Source organism: Larimichthys crocea, chromosome X, assembly GCF_000972845.2.
Source record: "Larimichthys crocea isolate SSNF chromosome X, L_crocea_2.0, whole genome shotgun sequence".
Taxonomy (NCBI): domain Eukaryota; kingdom Metazoa; phylum Chordata; class Actinopteri; family Sciaenidae; genus Larimichthys; species Larimichthys crocea.
The window spans coordinates 32,123,474-32,135,241 of NC_040020.1; the positions used below are offsets into that span (position 1 = coordinate 32,123,474).

At 42.8% G+C, this 11,768-nt stretch overlaps 1 protein-coding gene across 1 annotated transcript; it reads left to right on the plus strand.

Moving 5' to 3' along the window:
• On the plus strand, nt 1-9,037 carry dla (deltaA). The gene is made up of 11 exons (XM_019261862.2): nt 1-3,400; nt 3,548-3,850; nt 4,144-4,204; nt 4,303-4,560; nt 5,534-5,594; nt 5,720-5,850; nt 6,411-6,580; nt 6,892-7,108; nt 7,266-8,046; nt 8,142-8,250; nt 8,368-9,037. Exons 1-11 carry the CDS (start codon nt 3,332-3,334, stop codon nt 8,371-8,373), a joined length of 2,166 nt encoding a protein of 721 aa, XP_019117407.2. The 5' UTR covers nt 1-3,331; the 3' UTR covers nt 8,374-9,037.
• Nucleotides 9,038-11,768: the final 2,731 nt, after the last annotated feature.

Here is an 11,768-nt window from a genome sequence, read left to right on the forward strand (position 1 = left end):
TCAGGATATCATTACTTAATTGTAATATTTAATGTGTTGTTACAAATGGTTACAAATAAATAAATAAAAATAAATAGTAGGCTATAAATAGACTCTGTGAACTGTGGTGATCGGAGCACCTTTAATATTAACCATAAGTATTCAGACATGAAAATGTATGAAAGAAAATCTGGGGGACTTATTACTGTGTCATGATGAAATTGTTCACAAGAGCACAAAGTTCCTCATAAATGAATAGATGAAGTGATGAATTTAATTTTAAAATGTACAACATATTCTTTGGTGGAGTAAGCCCCTGGATCCCAGAAAGTCGGAGGTTCACCCACTACAAGTCCTGTGTGAAACATCACTAAATGTGCATTTTTTTGTTAACAGTAGGTATTTACTGTCTAGTCTTGGTCTTGACTTGGTCTTGGTTTAGGTGGTCTTACTTTTGTAGACATTTAGTGTTTGATTTTGTCAACTTGGGTCCAAACGCACCAAATTTGTGACACGAAAATTACTCAGGTCCAACTCAAGTGACTCAACCATTCATCAACCATTTCAAAGTTAATCCATAATCATTGCCCTGCTTTCTGTACCACTAAACAAGTATTTGAAACTGGGCCTATTTTATTTTTTTTATTTTTTTTGCTTTCATTATGATTGTAACCATAAAGAAATTAAAGAAATGAGGGAAGAGAGGGCACTTTATGTTGGATGGTTCAGCAGGACCTTGGTTTAAAAAATAGCCCGTTGTGAAAGGAGAGATGGACAGGTTTATTAATGGAGGAGGACTTTGTTTGGTTGTTGCTGCCATTGATTAGAGGTAATAAGTAACTACGGACACATCAACCATGTTATGTGACAGAAGAAGTGAAGGTAATTTGGAAGAGAAAGGGAAAGCATGTCACTTTTTTTTTTTTTTTTTTTTTAGGGGTGGGGGTGGGGGTAGTGTCGACCGCCTCCTCTGACAGACGCGGCGTGGAAGACGGATCACAGCAGTCAGGTAACGGACACCGGAGAGACGCCAGAGAGTAAACAGGAGCCATGATGTGCATATCTGAACACAGTGACGCAATGCTACGGTAGCCTGAGCGTGCAGCTTGCTATTGGTTCTATTATGCGGCAGAAAAATCACACTTCTAATGAACGACCTAATTAAGAAACAACCCCCTCCACACACACACACACACACACACACACACACACACACACACACTACTTATTTATACGCGCGCGCACGAGTGCATGCGCAAACCACCTTCACACAGAGACACAAATAAGACTTAAATGATGGCGCGTGCATGTTGATCTCCCCCTGCTACATGGGATTTGGTCAAAACTTCAGTAAGAGAAGAAGAAATGTGTGCGATGATTGTCTGGTTATGTTTGATGTGTGTGTGTGTGTGTTTGTGTGTGTGTGTGTGTGTGTGTGAGGAGGGGAGAGAGTATTGTGTATGGGACGTGTGAGCGCGCGCGCTCAGCCAAGGGAGGCGCGCACTCGCTGTTATTGAGGGGAGAGCAGGTGCTGGCCGAATTACCATACAGCTGAGGGGGGAGCGAGAGAGAGAGAGAGAGAGAGAGAGAGAGAGAGAGAGAGAGAGAGAGAGAGAGAGAGAGAGCAAACTTATTCCTTCACCACACACACAATAACAAAAGTTCCCCCTCATGTTGGCCACGCGAGCGACTCCGGTGCGCGCGCGCCCGCTTGCACACACATACACACACTGCTATATACATACACACACACACACGCGCTTTTTTTTTTTTTTTTTTATATCTTAGCCCGGAGAATGAGAAGAAGGGGAGAGCAAAATGGAAAAGCAGCAGAGTCCAGCCCCTCAAGTCGTTTACCTCACCACACATGCTCTGCCAAGGAATGTTTTCTTTAGTCTTTTGAGTCGATTCAAAGCATCAAATTCTTCCCACAACCAGAAATACCAAAATCTAAAAGGGTGTGTGTGTGTGTGTGTGCAAAGAAGGAAAGAAGGAGGAAGAGAGGAAGGAGGAGGAGGAGGAGGGGTGTAAACAATTAACTGAGTCAAGGTTTCAACCCTGAAATATGTTTTTCTCTTTCTCTCACGTTTTGTTTTTGAGATCTTTGAATCTTTACACTGTTTTTTTGGGGGGGTGATTTTTTTTTTTTTTTTTGGCACTTTAACCAAAAACATCTTAAGACAGCTAAAAGACAAAGAGGTTTGTCCAGTGAGGCAACAGCTGGAGGGATCAATTCAACCACATGTCATCAATATCCTGTCAGAAGGGAATCTGGCAGGTTGTTCAAAACTCTTTACATTCTGGTTGAATGCAACTTCTTCGTCTACAAAGATTTGATGTTCCTTATTCGACTAAAATACTTTAACCATTTAATTCAGAGGGAACTACAGTGTGAGCTCCAAGCAACCAGAAAAAGTCAACATTATTTCCTCCTAATCCTGTAAATGTTGGGGTTACACCCCCTAAGGAGGCTCTCCTAAACCAGTGAATTCATTTAAGGTAGAAACCAGCTTTAATTTCCTTCAACAGGTTATGTGAAGGATAGTCAGTAATCTGTGGGAGTCACACAGCTTTTCTTTTCAAGTTTCACTTCTTATTTGGTCGGAATACTTTCACACGTCTCCATTTTGGGCTCATATATTAACGCTGTACGTGCTACACTGCTGCTGGGGGTAAAGGGAGGCTGTTGGGGTACTTGCATGGGATCCCATTGTGGAGAGCCGGGCCAGATTGGGAGGTGAAGTCGAGAAGGAGGAGGAGGGGGGTCAATTTGCATGTTATTACCATAGCATGTGTCAGGCCGTATATAACAGGCTGCAGGCGGCCTTGGCTGGAGACAGACGCACAGTTCACAGTGAGGAAAGACACTAGGAGGGAGAAGGAAGCATGTTGGACCAGTGACAAATCTGTCCCTGGGTTAGACCAAGACCTAGACACAAAAAGCTACTTCCTTAAATTTGTCACTTTCTTCACACAAAAAAACACAACAAAACAAGGAACCCATTCTTTTTTTTCTTCTTCTTTTTTTAAATCTGTCTTTACGCATTGGATTAACGCTTCATAACGGAACCGGAGGACTTTTGTATTCACCACCGCGCACTCGCATAAGTTCACATATCTTGTCTTGTGATTTTATTTTTTTACTTTGAAGGTTTGGGATTTATCCTTTTTTTTGTTCCTCGGGACATGAATGAGAGCGGCGTGGCTGACAGCCGCAGCAATTGATGAGAAAACCCCGTGAGGCGACAGAAACGTGCTCAATGCATCTTCCTCAGAGGGATTGAACAGGAGGAGGCACCCGGAGGACAAGCCGAGCCCCGAGACTTTTTACTTTATTTATTTATTATTTATTATGTATTTATTTAATATGGGGCGCACCATCCTGCTGACTCTCGCCGTCATGTCCATGTTGCTGTGCCAGGTAAGCTACTGAATCTAATTTTTTTTTTTCCCCAAACAATGAACCATCAATCCCCCCTCAACCCTCCCCTCCCCTCCCACCACAACACTCACTCATACACGAGCGGTCCTGTGTGTATAGTTAATGATAAGTTGCTTTCCTCCACAGGGGTTTTGTTCGGGAGTTTTTGAGCTGAAGTTGCAGGAGTTCTTAAACAAGAAGGGGGTGCAGGGCAACAAAAACTGCTGTAAGGGAGGCCTGACCTCTTCTTTCCAGCAGCAGTGCGAATGTCAAACCTTCTTCAGGATCTGTCTCAAGCACTACCAACCCAACGCCTCCCCGGAGCCCCCTTGCACCTACGGCGGCGCTGTGACGCCCGTACTCGGCTCCAACTCCTTCCAGGTCCCCGATGTCATCCCGGAGAGTTCATTCACCAACCCCATCAGGATTAACTTCGGCTTCACGTGGCCGGTAAGTACAGCTATTCATGTTCATTTCACTCCAGTAGTAATGAATGGTTTCAGCGAAATCGCGCCATTTTGGGGGGTAAATCCGTGCGTAAAAACGCACCGTGGCACGATTTCTGACCGCAAGTTGAGGGCTGAGAGCACAGAAAGTTTACAGGTATTTTGTTTCAGCGGATCAGGTTAGGCAGTTTGCATTCAGCACAGTGAGTGTATGGCACAATCGCCTCGGGCCTTTGCTTGATGTTATCGCCACATCTCCGCTGGCCACCTGTCTCATGAAGCCATTTGTGTTCCCAGGGGACCTTCTCGCTGATCATTGAGGCATTACACACAGACTCAAAAGACGACCTCTCCACAGGTAGGAAATAAACACCCATTCCTTTTCAATCTTTGGCACATTCACACCCTTTTCTAGCCCTTAACCCCTTATTTTCCACCTCCACTTGTGCACTTTAGAGAATCCAGACCGCGTTATCAGCACCATGACCACCCAGAGACATCTAACGGTGGGAGAGGACTGGTCTCAGGATCTGCACACCGGCGGCAGGACGGAGCTCAAGTACTCGTACCGCTTCGTGTGCGATGAGCACTACTACGGGGACGGTTGCTCTGTGTTCTGCCGGCCGAGAGACGATGCCTTCGGCCACTTCACCTGTGGGGAGCGCGGGGAGATTGTGTGCGACGCTGGGTGGAAGGGACAGTACTGCACTGAACGTGAGTAACACAACTTTGTTATTGTATTAGGAGCATGTGCTGACGTGAGTGTGAGGCGCTGAAATCTTAAAGGAATAATCCTAAAATATATTTCAAGGCACAAGAAATTGATATAAACAGAGATAAAACACCATAAAGTTGTTTTAAAGTCGATATTACAAGACAATTTAACTTTGTTCAAAGTTTAGAAATGTAATGTATAAAAAGTTTATTTCTGTGTTGGGTCTGTAATCAGATCCTCCGAGTGCCGTTAGAAGGCAACTTGTGCGTAAACACCACACGCACCCCCTCCTTTCCCCTCACACGCACACGCACACACACACACACACACGACCACTTGATTTATTCTAAGGAAAGTTTTTGGGAATAATCTCACGCGTGCCATAAATTTACATGCTACCTTCCGATTCGTTACTCTCGGAGTGGGCCGGGCGCTGATTGGCCGAGGCGGGGGAGGTATTGTTTGAAGTGGGCAGCTGCCGGCAGAGAGGAGACAATGGAGCAGCTGTCGCGCACTGGCAACACACTCGCCAGCTGTCCACTCTTATCTGCCCCAATCCGAGACATTAAGGGGAGTGTGTGTGTGTGTGTGTGTGTGTGCGCACAGAATGAATAAAAGAGTTTTGACCCGCAGCGAAGAAGAAAAAAAGAGGGTAGTGGGGTGGGTTGAGGGGGTCTGTGTGTGTGTGAGTGTGTGTACACTTTCTGTGGCACACACACATTCACACACTCCCTCCTTTGTCTCAGCACTATGTTAAGCAGAAAATTCTTCCACGGTGATAAGGAGATTGAGTTTAAGGTAACAGCTAATGGGTTTAGGAGCCCCTCCTCTCTTTTATTTTAATGACTTTCTTGGGATTTAGGTGATAAGTTTTATATATTCAAGATCAAAACCTAACAAAGGACCTGTGTTTGAGTTGTTTCCCCCCCCACTCAATGTGTCTAAAAAGTCTGTTTCTTCTCTCCTGTACAGCGATTTGCCTGCCAGGTTGTGACGAAGAGCATGGCTTCTGCGAGAAACCCGGAGAGTGCAAGTAAGTTTTTTTTTTTCTTTTTTTTTTTTTTCACAAGTTCACTGGGGCATTAATTAATTAGTGGGACACACATGAGGTAATGTGAGTGGACTGACCGGTGTTTCCTCCTAATTGGACAACAACAGGTGCAGAGTGGGATTCAAAGGCCGCTACTGCGATGAGTGCATTCGTTACCCGGGCTGCCTCCATGGGACCTGCCAGCAGCCCTGGCAGTGCAATTGTCAGGAGGGCTGGGGAGGACTTTTCTGCAATCAAGGTAAGGAGAGGGTGTGATGAGAGATGAGGACAAACAGGGAGGAAAGGAACCAGAAAGAAGTGATAGGGTTAGGATGTACAGGCCAATTTAGGTTTTAACTCTGCAGCATTCTGATGAATGAATTTCAGTGAGGAAAAAGGTCCTTACTTCATTTGGAAGAATGTTAATTGAAACTGTATTGAAACATAAATCTGATTTAATATATTCTACTATATATAGACAGATTAGGATCAACAAAACATCAAATCAGTTTGTCTTTGCTTTGTCACTGTTCAGTAAAGTTTCAAAGCCTTAAAACTGAGTTGGGAGAGGAACAAAATAAGGCATCAAGATACTAACATAAAAGGCATCAACACTGTGGTAACAAAAAAAAAAAACAAGAGTAGCAGTTGTTTCAAAATGAACAGCAAGGACAGGAGGCCAGGAAGAGGAAACAAAAAAAAAAAAAAAGAGAAAGAGTCAAGTGTGCCAGAGGACAAAAAGACATTCTGTCGCTGCTGCTGTTGTCCTGCCATGTGTTGTGCTGTGGCTAATCCACATGTGCTGCTGTGTCTTTCCAGATCTCAACTACTGCACTCACCACAAGCCCTGTATGAATGGAGCCACTTGTAGCAACACTGGTCAGGGCAGCTACACCTGTTCCTGCAAGCCTGGCTTCACTGGGGCCAGCTGTGAGATCCAGGTCAATGAATGTGCTGGAAACCCCTGTCGCAACGGAGGAAGCTGCACTGTAAGTGTTGTTTGGTCTTCTTAAATGATCTTGGAAGGAGAATAGTGACATCCTGTGAACCGTGGCTCAGCGCCAATTATGTTTTATTGCCACCTGGCACATTTGTCACAGGCTTTTACCCATTTTCTCCTATATTTTTTTTTTACTCTTGACTTGAAATTAAGCCAGAAAAGACTTCATAAAACAACATTTTAGAAACAATCCAACAGATACAGTATGCAGAAAATCAAGATCCAAATGGGTGCAGTTTGCAGCAGCTGCAGTTGCAAGACAGATTTTGATGTCAAGCCTGTTCTATTTTTTCCCCACAGGATTTGGAAAACACATATACCTGCACTTGCCCTCACGGTTTCTATGGCAACAACTGCGAGCTGAGCGCCATGACGTGTGCTGATGGGCCCTGCTCCAATGGTGGCCGCTGTGCTGACAACCCTGATGGAGGCTACTTCTGCCAGTGCCCCACAGGGTATGCAGGGTTCAACTGTGAAAAGAAGATTGACCACTGCACCTCCAGCCCCTGCTCCAATGGTAAGAGTAACTGGCTGTGTAATCCTACAGAATTCATTTTTACTCTCAGAGATGTGCAGGTCGCTTTCAGTGTGCCTTGAATGCCAAGCATCAGATATGGTATGTCACTCCAATGTTCAGATCACACATTTATTCCACTGTTTATCTCTGTTCTCAGGTGCACGATGTGTGGATCTTGTCAACTCGTACCTGTGTCAGTGTCCAGATGGTTTCACCGGCATGAACTGTGACCACACAGGGGATGAGTGCTCTACATACCCTTGCCAAAACGGCGGGACATGCCAGGAAGGTCTCAACGGCTACACCTGCACCTGCCCGCCGGGATACACTGGTCGCAACTGCAGCTCACCCATCAGCCGTTGTGAACACAATCCTTGCCACAATGGTGCCACCTGCCACGAGAGAAACAACCGCTATGTCTGTGCGTGTGTTCCTGGCTATGGTGGCAGAAACTGTCAGTTCTTGCTTCCAGAGCACGCTGCCATCCGCGGGTCAGAGGTGCCCTGGATGGCTGTTGGGTCCGGTGTGGCCTTGGTGCTTCTGCTGCTGGCAGGATGCGCTGTTCTTGTTGGATTTTTCAGATCAAAAGCTCAGCGCAGCGGTCAAGTAGAAACAGTTGGTGAGGGAGAGACAATAAATAATCTGACAAACAACTGTCACAGGAGTGACAGGGACCTGGCAGTCAGTGTGATGCCAACGCCAGGTGTCAAAAATATCAACAAGAAGATGGACTTCTGCAGCGGTGACCCTGATGAAGGATCTTCACCAGGCAGGAGCGGCTACAAGAGCCGCCATCAACCTGCAGACTACAACCTCGTACACGAGGTCAACTATGAGCAGGCGGCTAAAGAGGCCATGCTGGAGGCAGCCTGCGAGGACAAGTGCCAATCCCTGGACTCATTTGAGTTCGAGGAGAAACGCAGCAAACGTTTAAAATGGTAAATATTTTTTACTAAAAAGTCTCTCAAACAAAATGTAACATGGGTTCTGTCAGAATGATAAAGCTAACAGTATTTTTCTTTCTTTCCTAAAGCGATGCATCAGAAAAGAAAGCCCCAGAAATGTCTGCATGTGCGGACACCAAGTACAAATCTGTGTTTGTGATGTCAGAGGAAAAGGACGAATGTATAATTGCAACTGAGGTGAGTTTTGTATGTTTATTTTTGACTTTGTTTTTTCTTACAGTGCAACAAGATCACCGATGACAAGATTTGGCCAACAAACACTAATGATTTTTTTGTCTTTTTGCGTCTCTGCAGGTGTAACGAGCCACCAATGGGCTGCCCGTTGCTCATTTGCTCTATGGGAGAGTTTTTATACTCCTTCAGATGCTGCTCTAACCCTAGGGGGAGGTGTCCCGCCTTGAGACTGCTGCTGATACTGAGACGTTTAACTGATATTCAGAGTGAGCTGGTTCTCTACTGGAAACTAAGCGCAGGCAGCGGCGGCCTGTGGGATAAGAACTGGCGGGGTAAAAAATAAATAAATAAAAAGAAAAAGTTTACGGTTGAAAGTAAACTGCCATTTAGCTTTCTGTTCTGCCTTTTATCGGGGAAAGGGGGTAAAAAAAAATATATAAGCGGACACTGTCTCGTGGCGATAACGTGTGATGCTACGATTTTTGTTTTTGCAACATTTGCACCCAGGCCTTTTCTCTAACCCACACGCCGTTGCTGAGCGCAGGAACTGCATCAAACGGTGGATGTTTGGCCATACTGGCCTGTTCTTCATGAGGCTGTTCACATGGGCTGTTCACCCATCACTACACCTGTGAAGACTGTATGTATACTTGATCACTGTGTTAACTGAAGTGCGTTTTCTTCCCTAAGCCCTCCAAACCATTTATGACATATTATTGTTCTTTTTTTTTTGTTTCTTTTTGGGACATGAAAACTTTGTCTTAATTAAAAAAAAAAAAAAATGTTGCTTTTTCATACAGATTGTCCTTTTGTAAAATAAAGAAAGAAAAAAACAAGAAAAAAGTTATTGATTTAAAATTATGATTTAATTTAAGTTAATTTAATGATTTTGTGTTATTTTTATTTTGTATTGTATATTTGTGATGTTTGTTATGATTATTTAAGTTGGCTTTTTTAATAATGATGATATTTGCAAAGGCACTTCAGGTCAATGGGACTTTTTTTTAAGAAAATGTTATTTAAGAGGGATTGTACTGTACAAATTGTTATGTTACTGTCTCCTTTACCGTTTTTAAATGAAGGAATTAGCCAAGACTATTTTTCCAAATAAATATTGCTAAACGTGAAATTTTAATTGCGTCCAACTTTTGTTTTGTCCATCTGCAAGCACTCTGAAAAACACTTCTTTAGGGGTCTGTGAGCAAAGTTAATCAGTAACATCTGTTGTCTTCCCCTGGCGACCCCATAGTGGGCTTTTCTATGCCGACACTGTTGGCTACTGCCAGAAGTTGAAAGTGTCTCCCTGGAGACGGGAGAGGGGGCCTATTCATAAAAAACAATGTCCCTACGCTAGATTTACCACTCCTATTTCTCCCCCTAAAGAACAAGTCAGGTAATTCATGGCTCTAAAATTCAGATCAATGTAGAGTAACGCCTACTGGACATCCAACACTTTGGGTTTTGGTTTTCCACCCTTCCTGTTTCCACCAAAAATAACTTTAGTGGCTTTTTTCCTTACCATTATCTGAAACTTTTCCTTTTCACTGCTGTAAAGTTTGGTCATAACTGAACACAGCCATCATGTAAGTGAGAAAACAAACTTTAAATTTGCCTGCATCTAGGATTTACCAATATTCTTTTTCACAATTACCTCTTTAAATTCCCCTCAGTTTTCCTTGTTAATTGCCCCACAAAGACGTTGATTGTTTTTAGACACAAATAACTGTAAATCATCAGCCTGGTAGAGTTGGCCTCTGGAGGGGTTTATAACCCCGCGGCATTATGGGAACAGACTTCAGCAGACAATGATGGAATTGACAATGGGGCACACAAAAGGCCACCCTTGGGAGAGCCTGCGTGTCCCTCGGCATGCTGGGAGAAAGAGAGTAACAGGAACAGATGTTGTTGAGTAACAGATGCCTTCTGGCCAGAGTTCAGCCACGACCAGCCAGACCATCAAAGGCCTGAGCTGCAGAAAAAAAAAAGAAAGAATATCTATGGGCTTTCAAGAAGAGACAGCTTTTACATTGTCTTCCTGATAAATATGTTGGGATTTTGAGAAATGGACAGATAAGAGAACACCTAAGAAGACTTTTGTGTTCAGTGATGAATACAGACAAAGAAACTACAGTATGGCTGCAGGAATTAAAAAAGCATTCAATTAGTTTGAGGAATAACAGAAAGTAATTTTTACATCAGGAAGTTTTTAGGGTTAAAACACTGAGGGGAAGTAACATCAAAAGAGTGACTGTGTTCATTTAAAAAGAAAAAAAAAGATAACACAGTAATATGTCTTTTCACTAATTTGCTTGTTGTTGACTAACCAGTAGTTCAAAACCCATAGATATTCAGTTTACTATAAGAGCGATCACTAAAATTGACTCATTGTTTCATAAATATGTATTCCTACAAAAGTTTTTGTTTAATTAAATGTTTCACATGTGTTTACCACTTAAAAATATAAGTCAATTAAATGCTGTTCACTTTAAAAACTTTTCTTACCCAGTAAGAAGTTCTGAGTTTCTGGTACATTTTTACCAACCCATACCATATGTACTGTATATAAACACACACATTTGTTTGTTCAGACCTTACTTGTTAATAACTGTGTACCAACTGAAATATTCTGATTTCAGTGTGAGCAATTCATAAAAACATAAAAATATAATTTCATTGACTACAGAGGGTTAAACAAACTTGTGAAAAGCATCAGTACTAACATCTGTAGAGAGTAACTGGATACACTGAGGATTGGTACAATTTTGAGCTAACTTTTATGTTACTTTGTACTTTTACTGTATTACTTTTCACAGGCAACTTTTATGCTTTTCACTTCAGTTACTTTGTAAATAGGTTACATACAACATGGGCAGCTTTTAAACTAGCTGACATTGTTACTGATTAAACAGCATATAAACTAGTTAATAATTAATTATTAGTAATAGCTCTGTTTACACATGAAAGCCTCAGCAATCATTATCAGACATTAGAACAGACAACAGCACAATAACATTCAGTCAGCATTTTGTTGAATAATGAGTACTTTTGACAGTTTGAGGACACTTTGCCGACAACACTTGTGTTCAAGTTTAATTTTCAATAGCTCATTTTACTTGAAGCATCTTCACAATGTGGCTTAGCAGAATAACATGATTGAAGTTTTGACTTAAATCAGACAAAATCTGAAGCAATATGAGCAAGAAAAATAAGTTTTAAGTGCAAAAACATCAGGATGTGATTGTTTGAGGATGATTTGAGGATCAATAAGTATATACCCTCTCTTTGTCGAAGTGTCCTTGAGCAAGACATTAAACCCCAACTCTCGAGGCGCCAACGACAGCCCAGTACTCCCTCTACTGTATAGGATGGGTCAAATGTAGAAGACAAGGTTAGTTTTCAAGTGTATAAACTGCTGAGAAATAATAATAAAGACTAAAGGTTGAAAAGCTGTGGCCCTGATTCGTCATACGTTTGATGTAAAGGCACACACACACACACACACACACACGCACGCACGCACG